Here is a 27130-nt window from a genome sequence, read left to right as displayed (position 1 = left end):
GAAAGGTGCGGCATAGCTGGTGGCTCTTCACCCGTCATTAGTCGAGTCCTTTTCTGACATGTTGTCCTGTGCCTGTCTCAGGAAGAGAAATTTCAGTTCTTTTTTTCTTTGTTTAAGTAGGTATTCAATAATATTTTTATTTAAATTCAATTAATTAACATCTAGTTTATTATTAGTCTCAGACGTAGAGTTTAGTGATCCATCACTTGCATATAACACCCAGTGCTCATTACATCAAATGCCCTCCTTAATGCTCATCACCCAGTTACCTGTTCCCCCATCCCCCCATCCCCCCACCTCTCCGGCAACCCTCAGTTTACTTTATGAAGTTAAGAGTTTCAGTTCTAATCACTGTTTCCATGTTGTTCCAGTTCTACCTGTGGTTGACTCACTGTCTTCCAGCCGCAGAGCCAATGTTCCTTGGCCCAACCCGTCAGGTCAGCAGCCTTCCCCGTAGGATGCACCATTGCAGGGATTGCCATTGCCCTTGAAGACCCAGTGGGTCACCACAATGGGGGAAGGAGCCTGGGGGCTGCAGTCAGAGGCCTGAAAATCGCCCATGGAAGATGACAGTGAGAGGAGGAAAGATCACCACCTCCAGGACGGGTCTGGGCCTCTGACCACTTTGGCACCTGATCGTTCTCACTCTCCTGCTATCCCAGCAAAGCATTCTAAAGTTCAGAAAATACAGAGATTAAGAAATCACATAATCATGTCCCCTTTACCTACAGATGACCAATGCTTACATTTTGTTATATTGGTTTTCCAGCCATACCAAGAAATAAAGCATCACAGATAAACATGAAGTTCCCCCAATCCCTCAGGCCCAGTCTCTGTTTTCTCCTTCCTCAGAGACAAACACCCTCTTGAATTTTGGATGTATCTCCAGCTTTAGTATCTTTACAAATGGGAATTATATGATCTCTCCATATGTCATTTTGTGTTTTTCTTTCACACAAATTACCTTATCCCCTATATGTCATTCAGTACCTCTTATTCTTTACTCAGAGTTATGTTTTCGATATTCACCCATGTTGAGATATTTATGTATATTTCCCTGCTTTTAACTGCTGTAGTGTTACATTTTTTGAATAAGCCATTTAAATTTCCCCACTGATGGAAATGCATTTTCTTAATTTATCATGTCTTCCCTGTTGATGTCAAGTCCTAAAATACCAGTGCTTGATAAATACATATTCCACACATGTGGAATGGAATGGAATATATATTTTTATTATTATTTATTAAATATTATTTATTTTATCTAATCTGCTTTGTTTAGTGACTGGTAAAAAGCACATTGCACAGTGGAGTAATCACTAAGCAATATTCTCCTAGAATGCTCTTATATTTGTGGAGTAATCACAGGGTTCCCCTTAATCTGTAAGCAAGGCAGATGGGGTGAGTTCAAGAGGAAAGTTTCAAAAACTTACCTTAATTTTCATTTCCACAGGGGATTGGCCCACACTGAGGCTGGTAAATGGCCCCGGGAGATGCTCTGGACGGGTGGAAGTTTTCTACCAGGGCACCTGGGGGTCTGTGTGCGGTGATGGCTGGGATCTGAAGGAGGCACATGTCGTGTGCAGGCAGCTTGGGTGTGGCCGGGCAGTGTCTGCCCCCTTGGGTGCCCATTTTGGTCCACGCTCTGGAAAGATTCTTCTGGACAATGTACACTGCAGTGGTGAAGAGAGCCACCTGGCCCTGTGCGTCCATGATGCCTGGTTCTCTCACAAGTGCAGTCAGGAGGAGGATGTTGGAGCCATCTGCTCAGGTGAGAGGTCTTTGTGTGATCTGAATGACTCTGAAAGAATGGGTTATTACAGAAATTGAGCAATCAGCCTGTGGTCCCATCCAGCAATGGTGATGGCTTCCTCTCTTTACACTAACAGGTTCTCTGATGACAACCTCCTCCCTTCCAGGTAAGGCTGACTCCAGCCATTTTTATATCCCATTCTTAGCTCTAGTTCTGGATAGCTAATATTTATATGTGTGATAGAAGTGAAATGAAAATGACCCCATTAAATCAAGCTGTGAGTAGTTTACAGAAGTTGATTTGTTGGGTCCATATAGCTTGAAACCTAAAAGGTTTTCCCAGTCTATAGTTCAACCCACCATAACACAGGGAACTCAGAACACAGGCATGGTACTGACCTTGCTCTCATGTGCTCAGGTTCTCTCTGAGAAAACCTGCTAATCCTGACCTGAATGACCCTTCTTCTGGGCAAATGCTTGATGGTAGATCTCAGGCACAATTGAGGTGCGACTTGGTGGAGAGCTCGACAGTGAAGAGCAGTATCAGCAAAGGAACCAACTAACCACCCCATCACTCAGGTGTAGGAATCTTTCTAAGTTAGAGTGAAATTACCAGGTTTCCAGAGTAATTAGATCAGAAAATAATCCTTCTGGAGTCTGTGGGACCTTGTCCTTTCCAACAGGTGAAGAAAGAAACAACATCAGTTAAAAATTTATCCTTATGTGCCTTTAGAGTTCCTCTGCCATTAGGAAGAACCCTGAGCCATTGCAATCTTTTTTTTTTTCTTTCATCCTAAAGCAGTTGGTGTTTTATTTTATTGTGTATCATAATTACCCAGAGGGCCTATTAATACACGGGTTGCTGGGCCACAACTCCAGAGTTCCTGATTCAGTGGGTCTAGGGTGGGGTGTAAGAATTTACAATTCCAACAAGTCCAGGATGCCTATGTGGCTGGTCTGGGGATCACAGTTTGAGAACCACTGTCTTAAAAGAAAGAAGGAATCTTTCTTATCCTAATAAATAGAAGCAGAATTACCATCATCTTCATCATCATTATCATCATTCTCACCATCATCATCATCATCATCATCACCATTGTCATCGTCATCATTATTGTCAACACCACCATCATCACCATTGTCATCATCACCGCCATTGTCATCCTCATTATCGTCATCCTTACCATTGTCATCGTCATCACCACCATCATCATCATCATTGTCACCACCAGCATCATCACCATTGTCATCATCACCATCATCACCTTTGCCATTGCCATCATTGCCGTCCTCATCACCATTATTGCTGGCATCGTCATCATCACCATTGGCATCATCATCGTCGTTGCCATCATCATTGTCATCATCACCATTATTGATGTCACCATCCTCAGTGCCATTATCCACATCCTCATTACCAATACCATCACTACCACCAGCAAAAGCTATTCTATCTGGTAAGTCAAACTTTATATTTATGCATCACATCTCTGGTTGTTTTTAGTTTACATGCTTTTTAACTGTTATGTGTACACAAAGCTAAGCATCCAAACAAGAGTATGAGTAAATTATTAAGAGATTTGCAAATATCTGGATATCGATGAATATGTGAGAAATCAGGTCTCTGTGGATGATTCATTTTCTATTTATAGCTAGGAGTCTGAGACTGCATTCATGGCCTCTTCTTCATCTGATTGCTACTGTCCTAATCCAAATTCTCATCACCTCTTTCTCCCTGGATGAACACAGGCTTCTCTTAACTGGCTTCCCTGCCTGCTTGCTCCCAACATTACAGTCCATTATTTACATGCAATCAAAGTTACCTTTCAAAAGTAAAAGTCAGAGGACACCTGAGTGGCTCAGCCAGTTAAGTGACTGCCTTCTGCTCAAGTCATTATATCAGGGTCCTGGGATCTAGTCCCATGTAGGGCTCCCTGCTCAGTGGGAATCTGCTTCTCCCTCTCCCTCTCCTTGCTCATTCTCTGTCTCTCTAGTAAATAAACAAAATCTTTTTAAAAAAACTAAAAGTCAGACTTATTGAGATCTAATTTATTTACAGTAAAAATCACTATGTAGTTTAAAGAATTTTGACAAAAGGTTGAAGTTTTGTAACCATCACCACCAAGATAGATAGCATTTCTATTACCATAAGGAGTTTCCTCATGCCTCTTTTTAGTCAATTCCCTCACTCAACACCTAACCACCCCTGTCCTGGCAACCACCAATATTATTTCTGCCCCCATAGGTTTGACTTTTCCAGAATATTATCTAAGTTAGTCAGATAATATGTAGCATTTTGTGTTTGGCTTCTTATCATAATGCTTTAGAGAATCACCCATGTAGCTCCATGTATTAGACACCCATTCTTTTTTATTGCTGAGTAGTATTGTACTTTACAGATGAGCCAAATATGTGTATCTATTTGCCACTTGATGGATATTGAGTTTATTTTTTATTATTGACTATTATTAATTAAGCTGATTGAAACCTTCATATACAAATTACAAACCATTTTCCAAGGTGGCTATACCATTTTGCATTCCCACCTAAAATATATGAGATTTACAATTGCTCCACATACTTGTCGACACTTGGATTTTCTACTTTTTGTTTGGTCGTTATAGTCTCTCTCCTATAATGAGAATGATATCTCTTTGTGGTTTTAATTTGCTTTACCCTATGACTAGTGATAGTAAGTGCATTTTAATGTGTTTATTTGCATCTCTTCTTTGGTGAAGTGTGTGTATAAATCTTTTATCTTTTATTTTTTTAAGATTTTATTTATTTATTTATTTATTGGACAGATAAAGATCACAAGTAGGCAGAAAGACAGGCAGAAACAGGGGGAAGCAGGCTCCCTGCTGAGCAGAAAGCCCAGTGTGAGTCTCGATCCCAGGACCCTGAGATCATGACCTGAGCCGAAGGCAGAGGCTTTAACCCACTGTGCCACCCAGGTGCCCCTAAATCTTTTATCTTTTTTTAATTGAGATATCTTATCATGTTGTAAGATAGGTCTTTATATATCAAATATTATACATTTTAAAATACTAGATACAAGTATTTTCTCAGATGTGTGTTTGGCAAATATTTTCTCTCAGTCTATAACCTGCCTTTTCATTTTCTTAAAAGTGTTTTTTGAAGGACAGAATTTTTTCAGTTTTAATGAATTCTGATTTCCCAAGATTTTTTTTTCTTTAACCAAATAGGCTTTTGTGTCTCATCTAAGAAATCTTCACTTGACCAGAAGTCTGAAAGATTTTTTTCCTGTTTTCTTCTAGAGGTTTCATAGTTGTCAATTTTACATTTAGCTCTATGATCCATTTTTGTTGATTTTTAAATTTGGTTCCAAGGACTTTTTCCATATACATCTTTAATCATTTCAATACCATTTGTCTAAAAGACTCTCCTAATTCCACTAAAATAATTTGGCACTTCTGTCAAAAATAAAATAATCATTAATACTTGGGCCTATTTCTAAACTCCCTCTTGTCCCTCTGACTTATGTGACAATTCTCATGCAGATATCACTTTGTCTCAATTCCTGCAGCTTTACAATAAGTCATGAAATCAGGTAGTGTGGATGCTTCAACTTTATTCTTTTTTCTTCTTTTTTAAAAACTGTTTTGGTTAACCTAGGTTTTTGGCCTTTCATATAAAATTTTAGAGTCAACTTGTCAATCTCTACAAAAAATATCTTGTTTCATTTATTCTTCTCCTTCCCCCTTAACTCCCCATGTTGCATCTCCACTTGCTCATATCAGGGAGATTCATAGGATAGTTGTCTTTCTCCGCTTGACTTATTTCGCTAAGCATGATACCCTCTAGTTCCATCCACGTCGTCGCAAATGGCAAGATTTCATTTCTTTTGATGGCTGCATAGTATTCCATTGTGTATATACAAGATGGGATTGGGAGGGAGACAAACCATAATTGACTCTTAATCTCACAAAACAAACTGAGGGTTGCTGGGGGGAGGGGGGTTGGAAGAAGGGGGGTGGGATTGTGGACATTTGGGAGGGTATGTGCTATGGTGAGTGCTGTGAAGTGTGTAAACCTGGTGATTCACAGACCTGTACCCCTGGGGATAAAAATATATTATATGTTTATAAAAAATTAAAAATTAAAAAACTATCTGCTGGAATTTTTAGTTTAGATTGTACTGAGTCTATATGTAAATTCAGGGAAAATTGACATCTTAATAATACTGAGTTTCTGATCATCAATAAGGCGTATCTCTTCATTTATTGAGATCTTTCATTTATCTCAATATATATTTTTCCATGTACAAATTTTGCTCATAGTTATCAGACCTATCCATAATAATTTCATGGTTTTGGATGTTATTGTAAAACGTATTTTTAAAACTTTCTATTTTGATATTTATCTTTGTGGGTAGGGAATTATTTTCCCAAAACAAGGAAGTATTTATCATTGGAGATACTATAGTAATTTTTTAGTATATTCATTTCTTAGTTTATAAAATTCTTTCCTATCCATTATCAGATTTGATTCCCAGTTTTACAGATCAGAAAACAGATGTTCATTTGTAATATGTGGTAGAGTAAGAATCAGGTTCCAGAGTAGAACACTCCTGTCTTTGGACTGGAAATTCACTAAAACCCTTTAGAACTGGCTTTTGTATTTCACCAAGAGATACTAGAAATTGGTTTGGTGTGCCAGGTAACTTTCCCTCTTCTCAGCTTCAGTTGGGCATCTATGAGGGGCTTTTCATCACTAATCATGTTTTCTTTTTATTGTAGTTGCTGAAATGACAATGACACCCATTACCTCCGAGGAAGAGCAAACACCAACAGGTATTTAAAAATGCAGCTTTTTTTTAGTTTATGCTGAAATCTTTTAGCTTATAATTTATTCAAGTTTCCAAGTTATTTTGTGTTTCTAGAAAGAAGAAGAAAATAAAAATTAAAAAATAAAAATAAAATTACGAATAAAAAAAAAAAGAAGAAGTTTAATAGCAAACATTGCTGGTAGTCTCCAGTCCCTACCAGAATCCTTTGGGCAGTTAAATAAAGATGTTTCTGAGAATATGCCCCCAGAACTACCAGATCAACATGTTAAGATGAATTGTACACACATACACACACACACCACACAGGCTCAATGGTCTGATGAATTTGGGAAACATTGCAGTAAAAAAATTAAACAGGTTTCTTTACTACAGGATGTCTAGGAGCCTTTAATATACAGTTAATCCTATAAATGCCCACTAGAAGTCATATTAGGCCATGGTCATGACATATACTTGACCCAAATTCCTTTTCATTATGTATCATCTCTTAGGAAGTTTTCTGCAAAATATCAGTAAGAAAAATGTAAAAATCCTAGTATCTGGGATGCATACATATACTACCACATTATTCTAAGCAAATTAAAATGCAGGGCACCTGGCTGACTCAGTCCATGGGGCAGGTGACTCTTGATCTTGGGGTTGTGAGTTTGAGCCCCATGTTGGATGTAGAGATTACTTAAAAATAAAATCTTTAAAGAAGTACCTATTCCTTCATGTCCCTGAATGTCTGAATTCAAGGTCACTGTCCTCTAATACGTGTGCTGCCTGAAAGAGGTCTACACCCTCCCCTTCCACACATTTCTCAAGGCAGCTTCCCCTGCTCTCCACAAAAGGACATGTCCTGTATATTTCTGTCTTTTCTGTTGGCACCCTTCATAATCCACCTTATATTACATTCCTTGTATACGTATCCCAGCTTCTGAGTGAGATATAAGCCTTTTAAACGCAGGTACTGTGTCTCAGTTTCTTTGTATTGAATAAGTATTTGTTACGAATGGTAGCTCACAGCATTATTAATTTGCAAAGCTGATTTTATTGCCTTTAGGTCTCCTTAAGTATGATGTTCTTAAGTTTATCTTATTTCTTAAGAATTTATTTCCACTGGGCCAGGGAGTCAAAGATAAGTTTACCATGAGTATCTAAAGCATGTCCAAAAAGCTAAACAATCTTATTTGATGGTGATGATGGTGACTTACTTAGATGAATCAAGAGAAAACACAAAGTTCCAGAAGGGTCTTATAATGGATCCTTCCAGCAGTGTGCTGCCTTTTTTCTTCCTTTTTGACTGACTGATAGTGACCTAGCTTTGTGCTTCCTCCTAGATGAAAGCTTTTCGGAGACTTCACTGATCTTAGCCCCTGAAGACTTCACACCTCCACCCACAGGTATGGGAAGTAGTTCCTGAGAATTTAAGGGATGATGGAAATCATAGAGAGAGGCATTTCTCCAAGCTGGAGAGAAACCACAGGCAGAGTTAAAGTGGGAGATGACCCACTTATAAGGCATAGCATTTAGAGCAATTTTCTTCATCATTTTTCACCTTTTCTGTTGCCATAACTTCCTCATCTGTAAAACGGAAAACACGCCCACCACATGGGGTTGAAAAAGATTAAGAAAGAAATGTTTAAGTTAGTGGCTTTCTAAAACTCTGGTACTTCACAGACCAACAACAAATGTTAGTTCCTGTCTTAGGTTCCTTTACATAGTAAAGCCATAAAGAAAGATTATGAGACAAAGGCACCAATTTGCTGTAAGACTAATATAGTCTGACCAAAAAGGGGGACTACCTAGCAATGACCTACATAAGGATCGTCTAGTTTCCTATTTTGTCAATACATTAACATCTCATATTTCTACCCTTATTAATGGCAGAGGAATAACATATAGCTAAAATGATCAGGAGACCTTAGGAATTCTGAAAATTTCTTAAAGAGAGTTTCGTATTTTGACGGGCACCTGGGTGGCTCAGTTGGTTAAGTGACTGCCTTCGGTTCAGGTCATGATCCTGGAGTCCCAGGATCGAGTCCCGCATCGGGCTCCCTGCTCTGCAGGGAGTCTGCTTCTCCCTCTGACCTCTCTCCTTTCATGCTCTCTCTCTCTCTCAAATAAATAATCTTTTTTTTAAAAAAAAAGATAGAGTTTCATATTTTGATAGGAGGATTTAGTAAAGACTCATGTAAGGGATGTGAAATTGAAGACTGTTCTGGCTGTGACTCTGTGGATACATGAGAACTGTGTGATCTTGCATATTTAAAAGCAGGGATATGACCACAAAGGATAAAGGGAACCTTCCAGATGGGAAAGCCAGTATCACCACTGTTCCACCTCCTTGTGCCTCCCCAGGGGCCTGGATGGCGGTGAGGCTTATGAACGGCACAGGCAGGTGCTCAGGCCGAGTGGAGGTTCTCATCCAGGGCACATGGGGAACCGTGTGTGATGACCTCTGGGACCTGGCTGAAGCCACAGTGGTATGCCGCCAGCTGCAGTGTGGGCTGGCCGTGGCGGCCCCCACAGGGGCCCACTTTGGGGCAGGCTCCGGGAAGATCCTGCTGGATGATGTGCAGTGTGTGGGCGCTGAGAGCCACCTGGGGCAGTGCGTGCACAGGGGTGAGGCCGGGCTCAACTGCGGGCACCTGGAGGACGCCAGCGTCATATGTGCAGGTGAGGTGTGAGGGGCTGTCACCGCCCACAATGTCACTGCTTTTATTTCTGTTCAGGCATTCTCCACCTGCACTCACACCAGCCATTACACAATGTATTGAAGAAGCCCCCTCCGACCATATTGTAAGCCTCATGATTAGAAGCCAGGTCTGTGCCTTTCAATCTTCAGGTACTGATGGTCCACCAGCCTCCAGCCCCACCCCAGGGCTTGAAGCGTTTCCCTCAGTGGACACACTCACAGGTAGGTCACCTTTGCTTGCTGCATTTGCTTTTGCTTCTGTTGACCCTCTAGAAGACACTTCCTCAATGAACACTGTGCTAGAGGTACGTCAAGACAGCAGAGCCGCCGAATTCCTCTTTACGGTGCAAATACTGCAGATAAGAATGAGAAGGGGCAAGACTTTTACAAGATGGGATGCTTAACCCTTACTGGAATTCTCAAAGCATTCCTTTTCTGCCTCTCCGAACTTACGGCTGGGAAATCCAAATTGTATTCCACTGGTTCAGGGGTTCCGTCCATTGCAATGTAGTCAGTCTTAAAAGGACCCAAACAGGCTCAAAGCATTATGAAAAGCAGATGATGCCCCCAGTGCATCTGCCTATCTATCAGAAGGGGGCAGTGGGGAGAGCTCTTCAAACTGGTGCCCATAAGGGATGGGGACGGCCGCAGAGCTCCCAAAGCTGAGGCACCCGGTGTAGACACGGTTCCTCCAGCACCCGACCTGTGCTGGGTCTCCCTGTCCTCTGGCAGCAGCCATGGATGGCACCTGCGGGTTATTACTGAAAGTTAAGGTCGGCGCCACCAACACCACTTGGCCAAGGAGGAAGTGACAACACAAATCTTCTCTCTGCATTAACTATCCAGTCTGCGGGGTTAATTGCTACTTGACATCTTCACTAGCCCCAAAATGTTATGACAATAAATTCTTCCGACAAATGTTTGTAGAGACAAAATGGGCAACAAGAGCTGCTGAAAATCACACATTGCTTAGGTAACCCAGGGTCTGGGTGAGTTGGCCAAACACCTAGGGCAAAGCTAAAACTTCCCCTCATTGATACTAATGCCATGTCCCCACTTGCACACAGCCAGTGGTTTCCTAAAAGAGAAAGAAGAGAGATGGCAACAGAGAGAACCAGAAATGGACTCACGGGCATTCCGAGAGCTAGAGTGCACAGGCCATGGGCAATATGGCAAAACCTCATCCTAGAGACTGGAGAACGAAGTGTTAAGACAGGGCAAAGTGAGGGCTTCCCTGCCTCAAGCATTGTGGGGGAAACCAGTGACAACACATAGTTGTCATAGTTTTGGAATGTTCCCATTGTAAGCATATTCTTTCCTATATGGTAATAGAAGGCTCTTGGTCCCAAGTGATGTCCCTGTTTGTGCCCCTTCACAGGTGATGGACTGTCAGCTACCATACCCACAACGCACCCTCCGACCCTTCCCTCCACACTCGCATCAGCAGGTAATGTGTCCCTGTGACTTGCCTAGGGCTGTGCTCCAGGTTTTCTCAGCATCTAGTCCGTGCCACACACAGACGTACGAGCTTTCGCTATTCTGTTCCACCACAATAACCATAAAGGAAGGTGTGATCTCCAGCATTTCACAAATGCATCAACAGAGGCTCAGAAAGGACATGAACAGAAGACACTCTGTGATGCTAGAGTCACACGACCATACGTGGTGAGGGCTGGAGCTCCCAGAGCCACCCCGCTACGGGGATCAAGTTGGTTTCACAGTGTTTTTCTTGGGCACACAGATGGATGTGGCCCCTGGGTGTATTAGCGGAGAAAGGCGTGAATGAGGACTAACTGCTCATCCCAAGGTGGTCTGAGAAAAGTCCGTGGAAATGTTGCATGTCAGGTACATGACTAGGCTGTCTACAGCAGAGCCTTACTGTGACAGAAGAGACTAAAGACAGAATGTTCACTAGTAATTTGGACTGTCCATTTCCCTGCACTGTTGCAGCTGAGCAACACTGGTCTCCTTGGCCGAATCTAGGCCTTCTCCTTAGCGCAACGAGCTAATGCCTCCCTGCCTTCAATTGCAGAACTAACATTTCCATAAGCCAAATCTCCTGTACATCTCCAGGTAACCAGCAAACAATTCCTCTCAAAATCACCTGGGGTATTGACTTCCAGGTCTGTTGGGCTACACTGGCAGAAGACAAGTCCTCTCAATACGAAGAAATAAAAAAGATAAATAAAGAAAGCTACAAAATCTGTTCTTTTACTGTAGGTGATGGGGGTTGTGACCAAGAGACAAAATTTCTGAAAATTTAAGCAATTATCACCATGCACTCTACCCCAATACGGGAAATTTCCCTGCCCTCAGAGAACTAGGTCTCCAGTCTCTCTCTTGCTTGTGCCTCCCCAGGGGCTTGGATGGCGGTGAGGCTGGTGAACGGCACAGGCAGGTGCTCAGGCCGGGTGGAAGTTCTCATCCAGGGCACATGGGGAACCGTGTGTGATGACCTCTGGGACCTGGCCGAGGCCACAGTGGTATGCCGCCAGCTGCAGTGTGGCCGGGCTGTGGCGGCCCCCACAGGGGCCCACTTTGGGGCAGGCTCCGGGAAGATCCTGCTGGACGACGTGCAGTGTGCGGGTGCTGAGAGCCACCTGGGGCAGTGCATGCACAGGGGTGAGGCCGGGCTCAACTGCGGGCACCTGGAGGACGCTGGTGTTGTCTGCACAGGTAAAGAGCTGTTGTTATTTTTTTTTTTTTTTTACCATGACATCACTCCTTTGTCTCTCCCCTCACATATTTCTCTATGATTATTTTAATAACACTTACGTTATAAGTGGCACTGTAGACCTTAGCTTGTGTTTTTTCTTCTGACAATTAGGTGGTGATGGTTCACCAGGCCCCACTCCAAACACGGAGCCTAAAAGTGCCACCTCTTCATACACACTGTCAGGTAAGTCCATTCTTTGCTCGGTTCTTTTGCTTCAAGACTTTCCTCCCTAGAATGTCCCTTTCATAAGGCGTGTTAGGAGGGTCTTCACACTGAACAACTTCAGGGGCACCACCCTTGTAGAATGCACTGTGGAATTTTGTCCCCATGGAGGTCATCACGTGTTATTTGTGAATGGTAATTCCTGGGGTGGTGCAGTTCAGTAGCCCACGTGGTTGAGTCACTCCAGGGTGGAATTGTTATCAGCCACTCTACATGCTACCACACTATACAGAGGGGCCCAGAGCAGAAGGCGAATCAGGTTTCTCACTTCATCATCTAGACCTCTTAAATAATTCCTGACGTCGCTAAAATGAAGCCTGTGTGTTGAGAATGTTGAGTTGACTCCAAAGGGTTCAGAGGCTCAGTCTATTAAAATTAATTCAGTTAAGTTTGAGTTAATTTCTACCAACTATGATTTAAGGTGATCGACACATATTTTTAAAACTGCTTAAAGATTCACATACCAGTAGATATTTGTGTGATCATTATATAGCATCCTTTTAATTTCAAGAATCTGGAGAATACAGGAACAAATAAGTGGTTAGAAGAAGACACAACATATAAAAATGAATAGTTCCTCTCTCTGTAGATATTTGATAGGAGAGCAATGAAGCCCGTTTCCTTAAGTACACGATACACGGATGTCATCATAAAATGGTTGCTGGTGAAATTCTCACTGACATCAGCTAGACACTCGTGAGTCCCCTTCTTTCCTCTGATTGGAACGGAGTCTCAGTTGCTTCACCATTAGGAGTAAAGCTTCTGGTGTTTTTGACATACTAAGACTGATTCTACATCATCCTATGGACAATGAACCAGAAGTCCAACTAAAAAAAATAAGTTATATGTATTTTCCCTTTTCTATTCCAGCCCATTTTAAATAACAAGTTTGGTGGCTTAACAATTTCTAGATAGTCTAGTTACAAATTATTTAAACATATCACAATAATGAAGTGACTAGTCAATTGTTTATATATGTAAAAGAATATTATGAAAAATATCAAACTCACTGACAAATGTTAAGGACAGTATCATGAACTCTTTGGTACCCACTACTGAGCTTTATCAAATTCTAATATTTTGCTCTAATTGCTCGAGATCTTTTTAAAAAGAAAACCATACAACAATGCAATTAAAGGGTCATACCTTGTAAGCAAGTGGGATTTTTTTCTCTGAGATGTAAGGATGATTCAACATATACAAATCAATAAGAGTGATATGCCACACTAACATAATTAAAGATTTCAAAAATGGGTGCAATCAATGAAGGGGATTAAGAATACACTCATTGTGATAAGCACTGAGTAACATATAGAATTGCTGAATCACAATGTTGTACACTTGAAACCAATATATCATTATATGTTAACTACACTGGAATTACCTTTTTAAAAAAACAAATAATTTTTTAAAAAAGAAATCACATGAGGCAGAAAAAGCATTTGACAAAATTTACCACCCTTTCATGATAAAAATGCTTAACAAACTAGGTGTAGAAGGAAAGTACCTCGACATAATAAAGGCCATATATGACAAGACCATAGTCAATATCATGCACAGTGGTGAAAATTTTAAAGCCTTTCCTTAAAGATCAGAAAAAAAGACAAGGATGCTCACTCTTGGCACTTCAATTCCGTATAGTACTAGAAATCCTAGCCAGAGCAATTAGACAAGAAAAATAAATAGAAGAAATGAAATGGGAAAGGAAAAAGTAAAATTCTGTTTCCAGATGACATGATCCGATTTGTAGAAAACTCTAAACACTCCACAGAGGAAAAAAAAAAGAAATGTTAGAACTAAAAGAAATCAGCAAAGTTACAAGATACAGAATCAACATACAAAAATCAATTGTGCTTTTCTACACTAACAATGAGTGTAGAAATTAAGAAGACAATCCCATTTGCAATAGCATCAATAAGAATAAAATGCTGAGGCTCCTGGGTAGCCCATTGCTGGGATGCCTTCAGCTCAGGTCATGATCTCAGGGTCCTGGGATCAAGCCCTGTGTCAGCCTCCTTACTCAGCACAGAGCGTGCTTCTCCTTCTCCCTCTGCCTGCTACTCCACCTGCTTAAGCTCTCTCTCTCTGTGTCAAATAAATAAATAAATTTTTTAAAATGTCCATGCCACCACAGAGATCTATAGACTCAAAGCTATTTCCACAAAAATCCCAATGGCAATTTTTATAGAAATATGAAGAAAAAAACTAAAATTCATGTGAAACTACAAAGACCCAGAATAGCCAAAGTGGTCTTGAGAAAGATCAAAGCTGGAGGCATAACGTTTCCTGTTTTCAAAGTGTGTTATAAACCTACACTACAGTACTGGTACAAAAATAGGCATGTTGACCCATGGAAGAGAATAGAGAAATAAACCCACACATACATACTCAACTGATCTTTGACAAGGATACCAAGAACACACAGTGGGAAAAGGATGGTCTCTTTGACAGATGATATTGGGAAAACTGAATACCCATATGCAAAAAGATGAAATTGGACCCCTACCTTATACCATATGTAAGAATTAATTCAAAATAGATTAAAGAATTAAAGAGATTAAAGAATTAAAAGATTAAAGATTAAAGAATTAAACATAATGCTAGAAAATATTAAATTTCTAGAAGAAAACAGGGAAGTCTTTTCACACTGGTCTTAGCAATAACTTCTTGTATATAACACCCAAAACACAGGCAACAAAAATAAAAATTAGTAAATGGGATTATATCAACCTGAAGAGCTTCTACATGGCGGAAGTAACGATCAACAGAATTAAAAGTCAACCAATGAAATGGGAGTAAATATTTGCAAACCATATATCTTCTAAGGGGTTAATTTCCAAAATCTATATGAAGCTCCTAAAACTTATATTAAAAAAATCAAATAACCAGATTTTTTTAAATGGGCAAAAGACTTGAACAGACATTTCTCCAAAGAGGACGTAAAAGTGTCCAACAGGTATATGAAAAGATTCTCAGTATCATGGTTAGGAAGGTGCAAATCAAAACTACAATAAGATATCACTTTACACCTGTTAGAATGTCTACTAAATTTTTTTAGTTTTATTTCTTTGAGAGAGAGAGACTGCACACACGTGATGCACATGGGGGTGAGGGACAGAGGGAGGGGAAGAGAGAATCCCAAGCAGATCTGCAACCTGAGATCACAACCCGAGCTGAAATCAAGAGTCAGACACTTAACCAACTGAGCCACCCAGGCACCCCAGGATGGCTACTATTTTTAGAAAAGGGAGATAACAAGTATTGGTGAGCTTGTGGAGAAATTGGAGCCCTGTACACTGTTAGTAGAAATGTAAAATTGTTCAGCTGCTATGGAAAGCATTTCAAAGATTCCTCAAAAAATTAAAAATAGAACTACCATATGATCTAGCAATCCCACTTCTGGGTAATATATCTAAAGAATTGAAATCATTCTTACTGCACTACCATGTTCATGGTAGCACTCACAATAGTCAAGATATTAAAAAAAAAAAACCCACGCGTCCACCAACAGATAACTGGATAAAGAACATGTGATATACACATACAAAGAAATATTATTCAGCCTTAAAAAAGAAGGAAATTCTGCCATTTGTAACAACATAGGCGAACCTGAAGGACATAACACTAAGTGAAATAAAGTAGTCACAGAAGAATAAATACTGCATGATTTCACTTATATGAAGCATCTAAAATAGTCAAACTCGGGACACCTGGGTGGCTCAGTGGGTTAAGCCTCTACCTTCGGCTCAGGTCATGGTCCTGGGGTCCTGGTATCGAGCCCCGAATCAGGCTCTCTGCTTGGTGGGGAACCTGCTTCCTCTTCTCTCTCTCTGCCTGCCTCTCTGCCTACTTGTGGTTTCTGTCTGTCAAATAAATAAATAAAATCTTTAAAAAAATAAAATAGTCAAACTCACAGAAGCAGAGAGAATGGGATTGTCAGGGCTTGAGGGAGGGGGAAACAGGGAGTTTACTGGGGAAGAAGTTTCAGTTATACTAGATGAGTAAGTGCTAGAGATCTTCCATACAACATAGTGCCTATAGTTGTATACAATACTGTATTGTGCACTTCAAAATTTGTTAAGAGGATACACATCATGTTAAGTGTTCACATGGAAAAAAAAAAAAAAAGGAGGGGAAAAACACAGAGAAATTCTGGGAGGTGCTGGGTGTGTCTGTTACCATGACTGTGGTGATAGCGTCACAAGTGTTTTCATATATTCCGACCCAAAAAGCCATACACATTGAACATGTGCAACCCTCTGGATATCAAGGATACCTTGGTAAAATTGTTTTAAAAAGGAAACAATACAGTACTCTATTACTGTTTTATGAGTTAATAAGATGAAAACAGGGCTGCCTTAATGTCCTATGGAAGCCTCACATGGCTTAGGTTACTCAGAGCCCAGATAAAGACACCACAAATAAATGGAATTCAGCCATTCAGCCATTAATTGATTGTGTGTCCCTGTGGTAGAACACATCTGGATTGCTCCTCAAAGGAAAAGAGGGAAAAATTCTTAATTGGTTCTGTGGGCACTTAGCAAAATGACCCACCATCCCAGTATGAGCATTTTCATCCCACAGTGAGTCTGAGATCCAGTGTTGGTTGAATGTGGCCACAAAGGAGATTGGAATGATGACTAAAAACCCTAGTAGGACAGATTTGTGCCTAGTCTTCTCTTTGCGCTTGTCAGAAATTCACTTTCTGGTGTTTTCTAGCAATGAGTGTCTCTTTGTTTTACACGCACAGGTGATGCACGGACAGCAGCCATGCCCACCACAGAGCCTGCTACACTTCCTGTGACAATGACTCCAGCAGGTCAGCTGGCATTTCTTCTACAGGGAATAGAGGGAGGGCACCGAGGGCCAAACACTGGGCTGTCCCCTTCCCAGACCTGACACCATGCGGAGTGCTGATCACAGCCTTGGGAGGACTCCTTGCCTGCATAGGAGCTGAATCAGGAAATGACGTTCATGTTTGAATGTGACCTTCAAGCTGGGTTGGTGTTGGAACCTTGGTCTTTCTAAAGTTGAGATTCGGGGATGTCCCAATTACTAGAGATGCTTCTGTTTGTCCCCACCCACAGGTGATGGATTTTTTGCAACGATAGACACGGCAGAGCCTGCAGCCCCACTATCCACACCTACAACCCTGGCAGGTAAGTCCTTGGGAAAAATCCGGGAAGGAGCTAATGTTTGTGGAACAATCAAAATGTGATGAAACAGAGAATCGGTGCATTCGTAGAATGGACAGTTCGTTAAGCACTCACAACAACCCACCAGCCTTATTCTCCCCACTACTGCGTCTTTGTTCCACAAAACAAGAAAGGATCACTTTCTAGCATCATCCACCCACAACATGATGAAGTCAAGATTTGGGCACATTATCAGTCTGACTCCAAACCCACATGATGACTAGCCTTTTGGGTTAGGGGATAGCTTGTCCAAAGCTACGTCTGGACTACTGGGATGAGAACATTCTTGAAAGTCTCATTGCTATGGGAGAAGTTCATTAAGACCATAGCCAGGAAACTGGGGATTCAGCTGTGGGTCCTCACTTACTCTGTTGTTTTTAATACAAAAATCCTAATAGGAAAAACTTTCAAATTCACATTTTCCAATGGGACAGTTGGCAAAATGGCAAAATATATCATTTTAGTGTCCCTAGAACTCTGTATCGGAAATGAACCCCAATCTGTTTCTTCCTTCCTCACCCTGGTGGACCTGCCTGCATATCTATGATTACAAAGGGGAAAAGCCCGTTATGCCATTTTGGCATCTTTAAGATTGGTTCTGCAGTAATACACATCATCAGCAACTGGATTTTTCCAGGTCAAGTCATGCACAGCTGAATCATGCGAGTGTGTTTAAAATAAATGGTATGGCAGAAGTTGGTGGCTGTGTGTAGTCATTCTGCTTCCTCCTAAAAGAGCATCACACAGCAGTTACACATGACCTCTGATGTTTCAGACCCTGGCTTGAGCTACTTCTTGACATCCTTGGGGCCCTTAGGCACTTTTGTCTTCAAGGACCCCTTTCTCCATATGTATGTATATATATACACACATCTAATAATATTTTATGACTGTGTTGGTATTTAAAAAAGTGGAAAGCAGACTAGATTATAGTCATCTTTTTATTCAAATTTTAAAAGAGAATAGGACATTTTGGGGGCCTTTTAAAAGTCACATAGCCCCAGGCAGTGGGCCCACCACATCTGATCGATGAAGCTGTCTGCTGCTCTTGGTTGTTCTGAATAACTAGTGGTCTGAACCCACCACCACCCCAAGGCTGTTTGGGGAAGAGGGAAAACATGACACTTCTGCCCACCACGAAGCTATTTCAAATTGGATGAGAGGGGATTCTGACTTATTTTACAGCTTCCTGGGGCAGGAGATTTGACTGGTTGTGGTAAGAGCCATTCCAAGTCCACAGAGTCAGAGCTGGGCTCTGTAAGCCAGGCTGCCCATTAATAGCAGTGCTTCATAGCAAGGCAGCCTGTTCTTGGGCCACGTTTGCTCACAGGAGCTTTGTTGAAAAGAGAAGTTCGTCTTTTAGGGAGCAGAGCACACAGTTCCTGGCAGGACCAAGTGAAGAACAGTAGGCAATAGTCACACTTCGGTGTTTCCATGCTTTTCCAGAATGAGGTAGAGAGGAGGGTGTCCACAGAGCAAATATTGACACCCCGGGAGAACTGGGACTTTGGGGAAGTCCCAAAGTCCCAAAACCCAAAAGAGGTTTTGACCTACAACCTCTCAGCAGGCTTCCTCGCCTTCTTTTCTGAGCATAATCTCCTTGTGATTATACTAACGGTGCACATTCCCACCTGCAATTCTACTCGCATGTATAGGCCAACTGATCTCAAAAAAATATTAGAGAAATATTACTACTTCTGTTATTCACATTATGTTGTATTATATTATATTGTACTGTATTCTATTTCTACTCCTATTTTGTAAGGTAGAGGACGTCACACAATGAGACATAGAACTCTTAAACTCTTCGTTTAACTAAGAAATCCAGTGAGGCAGTGGGTTCTGCTTCTTATCTCTTCCATGTAGGGAACTGAGACATGCTGAAGATCACTGTTGACATAACACAAAAACCCACTAGGGTTTTGCCTTTTTTTTTTTTTTTTTTTAGAACATTCTAGAATGTAGAATGTCAATATCATGGCCAGGGCAACAACAACAACAAAATAAACCAACCATGAGAATTGCAGACCCTTTCACTCAAAATAATACAGATTATTTCTCCTTTATTAAAACTTTCATCTGTGAAGACAGCATTATAACGCAAAATAGTATCTGTTTTTCTGTATCTAACTGAAAAGAAGGACTTTTTCTTCCTTTCTACCTTGCTGAGATCTTTCTCCCAGGCATCACTGAGGAGCTGTTAGAATCCCTCTGGTTAGCAGTGAGGGAAAAGAACAGGTCTGAGTAACTCCGCACTTACAGTAAGGATCAGAAAATGAAAGAAAATGTTGATAAAAGGAATGTGAGCATATATATTTTGCATCTACAGAAACAGATCTTCATCTCTAATAAGTTAAGATTTATTATAAAAATTCTGTAGGCTGAGGGGTACCTGGGAGGCTCAGTGAGTTAATCCTCTGCCTTCGACTCAGGTCCTGATCCTGGGTCCTGGGTTCAAGTCCTGCATCGGGCTCTCGGATTGTGGCCATTGCTGCTAGGAGCTCAGCAGGGAACCTGCCTCCCCTTCTCTCTCTGCCTGCCTCTCTGCTTACTTGTGATCTCTGTCTGTCAAATAAATAAATAAGTAAATAAATAAAATCTTTTTAAAAAATCTGTAGGATGAAAAGATATTACTGCTTAATAAATTCCTACATTACATGTACATGGGCAGCAGCTCCCTCCAAAAAAAAAAAAAAAAAAAAAAAAAAGAGTGTCTTTTGTTTAAGTAAAAGACATTGTCTTCATTCCTTTTGACTCAGTTGTTTTTTGTTTGGTGTCTTGGTATTTCTATTTTCACCTTAGCTACTGAATTATTAGCTCTAAATTAGCCTAGACTCAGATGTATAGTAATACAAATTTTAAGATATAATTTGGTACCTTATGTCCTGCATATATTTTCATATTTAAATGTTTCAAAAATAAAATGCACCTTATTACTAAAGACAAGAACAGGGGGAAAAAAAGAGCATTAGTCATTAATTTTTTTATCATTATTATGTAATCTTGGTCACCATACAGTACATCATTAGTTTTTGATGCAGTGTTCCGTGCTTCATTGTTTCCATATAATACCCAGTGTTCATTGCACCAGGTGCCCTCTTTAATACATCGCCAGGCTAACCCATCCCTTCTCCCCCGTACCCTCTGAAGCCCTCAGATTATTTCCCAGAGTCCAGAGCCTTTCATGGTTCATTTTCGCCTCTAATCCCCCACCTTTCTGTTTCTCTTCCTTCCCCTAATGTCCTCCGTGCTAGTCCGTTGTTCCACCTACAAGTGAAACCATATGACAATGGCCTTTCTCTGCTTGATTTACTTTACTTAACTTAATCCCCTCTGTTCCATCCATGTTGATGCAAATGGTAGGTATTCATCCTTTCTAATGGCTGAGTAATATTCCATTGTGTACATGGACCACATCTTCTTTATCCATTCATCTGTTGAAGGATATTTCAGCTCCTTTCACAGTTTGTTGATTGTGGCCATTGCTGCTGGGAGCACTGGGGTGCGTGTGCCGCCTCTTCTCTGTATCTTTGATGTAAGTACCCAATGGTGCAGTTGCTGGGTCATAGGGTAGCTGTATTTTTAACTTTTTGAGGAATCTCCACACTGTTTTCCAGAGTGGCTGCACCAACCTGCATTCCCACCAACAGTGTAAGAGGGCTCCCCTTTCTCCACATCCTCTCCAACACTTGTTTCTTGCCTTGTTAATTTTTGCCATTCTAACTGGTGTGAGGTGGTATCTCAATGTGGTTTTGATTTGAATTTCCCCAATGGCTAATGACGTTGAACATTTTTTCATGTGTCTGTTAGTCACTTGTATGACTTCTTTGGAGAAGAGTCTGTTCATGTCTTCTGCCCATTTTTTGACTTGATTATTTGTTTTTGGGTGTTGAGTTTGGCAAGTTCTTTATAGATCTTGGATACCAGCCCTTTGTCTGTCATGTCATTTGCAAATATCTTCCCCTATTCCATGGATTCCCTCTTAGTTTTGCTGACTATTTCCTTTGCTGTGCAGAAGTCATTATTTCTAAGAAAAATTTTGCTTTAGTTTTGTTATTAGGATATGTTGGTGTTTCTGAAACGTGTTGTGTGGAGTTTGAATTTTGCAAGACAGTAACACTGACTCAAACCAGGGCTCCGTTTCCAAATCTCAGAAGTTTCTCTTGCATTCATGGGTTGAGTTCTTGGCTTTGTTGTAGTCTTACCTTAGGACATCTAAGGGATTTTATTCTGTGAATAAGCTTGTGGATTCCCAAAAGGGGTTAAGTATCCACAATTTTTCCAAAATTATCTGACCAGGGAACAGTTTCATTTTTCAGGAGGCAGCTCTTAAGACTAGTATTTGGCCTAATGGGTTTTAGTGAATGGGTGAGTTCTAAATTATTGAATTCCTCCATGTGCTACCCTGAATTATTCTAAACAAATTTGGGTGAAAAAAAATTGCTTTCCAGCAGAGACACATTTGTAAAATTAGGCCTAGTTAATGTTGCAGTATAACAGGATTCTTTCCCCCCCTCCCTTCCTCCTCCCACGTCCTGCCTTCCTTCCTGCCTGCCCCCCTCCTGTATTACTCTCTCCCCCTCCCCTCCCTCCTTCTTTCCTTTCTTCCTCTCTCCTCTTCCTTCCTACCTTCCATCCATCCATCCATCATGGTGTTCTATGCACATGAGCTAAAATTTCACAGTGCTAACAGGCTTACTGTCATGTAGCCTTCCTTCTCCAACTTCACCCACTACCTTGATTCAATACCTATAAAATATTAATCTGATTCTTTTGAGATTGTTCTCCAGTTTTCGTTTGTTTTGTTTTCTACTAAGTAAATCTTACTAAGATTTCTTGCATGGACCGTGGAACCAAATGGCCCAATTTCAAATACTGGTTGCCCAGAACTGTGTGATCTTGGGCATGTTTTTCAACTGCTTTGTGCCTTAATTCCCTTACCCACGTATAATAATAATATAATAATAGAATATGTTTGTATATAACACATCTGTGAGTGTGCCTATATGCATGTATACACACTATTATTTATATACACACATCTACACATGTATATAGATACATAGATGTGGTTTGAGAACCGTGGTGGAGGTTAAAGGAGCTGATGGTGTCAGTCACTTAGTGCTGGACACTAGAAAGTCTATATAAACATTAGCCTTATTATAACTGTCGTCATCATTGTTGTCATCAATTATTTGCTTTTTGCTGAAGTGAGAGAACTGGCCTAGGGAAATTTAAACACATTGAGAAATGGATTTCAGATGTCAACATCTGCACGAGGCCTGGCCTTTCTCCCAGGGTGGTGGCCAGGTCCCAGGCGTGTGTCCCTAGAGAAACAGAAGGTGAGTGCGTGGCAGTTCCCTCACCCTGAGGGGTTCAAGAAAGTCACAACTCACCCAGGTTTGAAGGGATGATGCAGAAGGTCTCCTTGGCACGTGGGACTCTCAAGGTCCAGAAGGCCTTGAGGAATGGGAGATACTTTGTAGACATCTTTCAGAAACACAATTGACCACGATCCCCTTCTTCCTCAGCATCTCAGGCCTACATTGGTTGGCACCCCATTGCTCCAAACATCACCCGCAAGGTTTCTCTGTGGTGAGTCTGCTCACTTCTGGTGGGTAGCCACCCCCACCTAGCCCACTACAGCCCAAGTTAATGCCCTGCAAACATCCTCCTGACCCTACCCTCCTGCTCTCTAGTTTCTACAAAGAATGTGCTGAAACTTTCCATCAGCTCTTATTATCCTTCCGTCTTCTCTGTCCTTGTAGATCACAGCGTTCACATGCCTTTCTCATGCTTGGGGAAGGAGAAGTGAGGAGCTCATTTAATCAAATCATGTTGCAGTTGAAGACCCCACAGGTTTCCCTCCTGTGTGAACTTGCCCTTCCCTTCACTGTGTCTGGAGCGAGCCCCCTTTCCTTATGACCAACCTGCAGAAATAGACTTCATGTTTCAAAGCCATTTCTTCATGAACTGATCTCCCAAAATAGATAAGTGTCCATCACCAATAACACTATTAGACTCCTAGAGGTGTTCCTCGTTATTTGTCCTGATAGTGCAATGTGTGTGGCTTCTCCATCCTGTCATTGGTTATAAATCCTGAGGGGTGAACTTTATCCAGTTTTGCATCCTAATACATCTTAAGTGAACATTCTGTGGTTAAAAGTACAACCATGCTGGTAACAAAGAAATGTCTCTAGAGCTGAAAAGAGTGCCCTATAATCTCCAGATTACACCACACTGGGCAACTTCCACAGGAAGACTCTAGTCAACTGTCCACCAAGGCATGGCTCTCAAAGGGCCCTATCCATGCAACCCTCAGGTCAAGGGTTCCCTGCAGTTCTTTTGCTATAAGTGGGATGAGGGGACATGTATAAGGTTGAGAACCCAGGGCCTCTGGATTTCCCCTTCTAAAAGTCTGATGCTGCTGCCTACTGGGGTCTTCCAGCACTTCCAGGAAGAAGAAAGTCTAGTCTTGATGTTCCAAGACTGTAGAGGTCTCTATCTGCCCAACTGAGAGCAATTATGACATTAGCAGTATAAAAGAGCACTGTAACAGGATCAAGGCAATATGCTGACACAAAGGTCAATCTCATAATTTCCCATTGCTCTGTGCCTCCGCAGGACACTGGATGGCTGTGAGACTGGTGAACGGCACAGGCAAGTGCTCAGGCCGAGTGGAGGTTCTCATCCAGGGCACATGGGGAACCGTATGTGATGACCTCTGGGACCTGGCTGAGGCCACAGTGGTGTGTCGCCAGCTGCAGTGTGGCCAGGCTGTGGCAGCCCCCAGAGGGGCCCACTTTGGGGCAGGCTCCGGGAAGATCCTGCTGGACGACGTGCAGTGTGCCGGCGCTGAGAGCCATCTGGGGCTGTGCGTGCACAGGGGTGAGGCTGGGCTCAACTGCGGGCACCTGGAGGATGCCAGCGTTATCTGCGCAGGTAAGGGGTTCGCTGTCAACCCTCATTAGGAAGCCTACTCCTATCCCCTCACTTCTCATTCTTCCACACACACAACATAGCATAGCCCAGAAAAGTCAGTGGATTGAGGCAGGCAACTGGTGTTGTCTACATCTTTTCAAAGTTATACATCAGCCTGACCATCTCCTTGCCTCTTATTGAGTATGGTTCACTATCGCTGATCCAGGCTCAGAAGTGGCTTGATGGTTTGAAAATTTGGGCTGAACTTGAATTCGGCCAAATCAGAGTATCTGGCATAAAAATCCAAATTCTTGCATTTGTGAAAAAAATAAAACAAGTTCAGGCTCAAAACAAGAAATTGTTTGATTACATCAACTGGCTGGATCTGAGCAAGAGCTGACCCTTTGGTCAAGAAACAGCTTTCTAGTTCACATAGTCCCCATCATTCAAATCCCTTATCTGTTTTATTCCCATGGCCCTTGAAAACTTTGGAGTTTGAGTTTGTGATCTCTAGGTGATGGCCAGATCTGTCAGCTGATGTTCCAGGTCCTCCACATCTAGACCTGGTGACCTTCCCAAATCTGAGTCCTGCTAGTTGACTCTCTGCCATACAGAATCTTTCCTGATTCCATCCTGCTGGCAGCTGAAGCAAATGTCCCCACAAATGACAAGCTCTACCAGGCTGCACTTGGCCCTTCCTGAGCCTCCCAACACCTAAGAACCCTGGGGCAGGGGGTGGGTACTGCCTTCTGAAGCTCCCCTGGGACGCTGAACATTTGCTGCCTGGTCTTGTGTCTCAAATCCCCAGGGAAAATACTGAGACCCTCAAAGGCATGGTCTCTTCCTCTCCCTGCTTCCCACGGCTCCCTCAATCTAGGACAATCCCAATAAACAGTCACTGAATAAGACATGATGACATGCACAATCTCTCTTCATGCTGACAGGTGCTGACTCCACAGCTGCTCTGCCTACAGGTAGAACCCGTGTTACATATGGCATCATCTACTAGACCTGGCATGATGTAAGAAAGATCATGAGGTTTAGAATCAGATCCTGGTTTGATTCTGAGCTTCATTTATTCACTCATCTGTTCATTCATTGGATACTGACTGAGTACCCACTGCATACTACTCTGTGCCAATAAGCACTGGGGCCACAGCAATGATCAAAATCCCCCCACCCCCAGCTCTCTGCCATCACAGGGCCTGCACCCTAATGGGAGGAACAGACATGATATAGGATCGCTCTCAGTTATGGGACCTCAGCCAAGTTATAGCATCTCTTGATTCCATTTCATCTCATTTTTCTTCACAAGAGTAGGAATAACAGAGAATTGAATGATGGAGAATTAAGTATGACAATGCCCAAAGACACCTAGCACCTGACAAGCATTCACATAGTTCCTCCTTTTGGTCTAATGCCGACTAAGAGAGGTTGTGTGAGGGGTGCAAAACGCCCTGAGCTGGAGGAATCTGATCCTGGCTGGTCTGTCTCCAGATGAATGACCTGGCCCTCATTCTCCATGCCATTAGAGAGAGATGATGACCCATTCTCCATGCCATTAGAGAGAGATGATGACCCACTGATGACCTCTCTTATGGCAAGCCACATGGGGCAAATCGTCCACGAGCTTTGCTTTTCTGATGGCCATGTGGTGCATGTTCATTTGTCAATGGGCAATAACGCTATGTTCTGTTCTAAATGAAGATCTATGAGGTCATTGGCCTTAGAAAGAAATGTCATGGTTATTCCTGGTGAATCCTGGGAGGAGACAGATGACCCCTTGAAGCAACTGTATCTTCTCCCAGTGTTCTGGCTGTTCCCTGATGACAGTCCTTCCTTTTTACCCACCAATAGCCTATGAGAACCTGCTTCCCACATCATTGGTGATATCAGCAGGTCAACACCCACCTTCTTCTGCACCTCCAGGTAAGGCTGTTTCTTTTTATATTATGTCTTCTGAATAATTTTTTTCATCCGACAAAGGATGAGTAAATAAAGATGTGACACTAAGGATATATAATGTCACTGGGGTTATATAGAACAATAAACAGAGTTGACCCTCAAATAATCTAAGTTCATGGGGGAAGGAGGGAGTATCCTGTTACCAAAAAAGTGTGGTGATTGCTCTGATGGGGGAGCACAGGATGCATAGGTGCTCAGAAGAGGGTCTCCATCTAGAGCCAAGGGGTCTGGGCAAGACCGGAAGGGTGAAGGGACAATAAAATTATGCCAGGCAAGGAGGAAACTGGACAGACTGCCTTTGGGCTGCAGGGTGGGAGACATTAACATGTGTTCCAAATTAGAATATAGGGCTGGCCAATACCATACAGAATTAGTGAGCAGTTTGGTGGTTTGAGATGGTTTTCTGCTGTGCTCAGGGATGAGTAATATTTCAGGATATTCGGCCTTGAATTAAGTTTTTTTTTTTTCTTTTACGAATTAGGCCTAGTCTGAGGTCAGATAAGGTAGGAGTAAAACATTGAACCTCTGAGCCTTTTAATCTAGCTGTACAGTCAAAAGATTCAGGAAGGAGAGAATGGAACCATTATCACTCCCAGGGGCCTGACCATCCCTGGCAGAAGAATGCCCAGCAGGTGCCATAGCTCCTAACCATGGCAATGACCAAAGGTGTTATTGTTGGCTGTGTGAGTTTCAATCACCTGAAATCACATCTTTCTTTTTTTGTGTTTTTCATGTTAACATTATTTATATATCTATCCAAGCTCTTTTCTTTGCATACAATTTTTTATTGAGGTGTAAGTGACATATAACATTAATACTAGTTTTAGGACTACAACATAAGGATTCCACATTTGTATATATTGCAAGAT

General features: G+C 41.8%; 1 protein-coding gene across 1 annotated transcript in view; it reads left to right on the top strand.

Annotated features, from left to right (window-relative positions):
- The first annotated feature begins 10586 nt into the window (after positions 1-10586).
- Positions 10587-27130, top strand: part of LOC131830044 (deleted in malignant brain tumors 1 protein-like) — a 76644-nt gene continuing 60100 nt past the window's right edge. The window contains exons 1-8 of the mRNA XM_059172439.1: positions 10587-10689; positions 11601-11918; positions 12070-12141; positions 16931-16999; positions 17268-17339; positions 24000-24317; positions 25241-25270; positions 26154-26225. Of these exons, the coding sequence (XP_059028422.1) occupies positions 11609-11918; positions 12070-12141; positions 16931-16999; positions 17268-17339; positions 24000-24317; positions 25241-25270; positions 26154-26225 (943 nt within the window). The 5' untranslated portion in view covers positions 10587-10689; positions 11601-11608. The remainder of the gene's footprint in view (positions 10690-11600; positions 11919-12069; positions 12142-16930; positions 17000-17267; positions 17340-23999; positions 24318-25240; positions 25271-26153; positions 26226-27130) is intronic.

Source organism: Mustela lutreola, chromosome 4 (assembly GCF_030435805.1).
Source record: "Mustela lutreola isolate mMusLut2 chromosome 4, mMusLut2.pri, whole genome shotgun sequence".
Classification (NCBI taxonomy): domain Eukaryota; kingdom Metazoa; phylum Chordata; class Mammalia; order Carnivora; family Mustelidae; genus Mustela; species Mustela lutreola.
The sequence above is the reverse complement of the archived record's forward strand: the minus strand, read 5'-3'. Positions and strand labels throughout refer to the sequence as shown.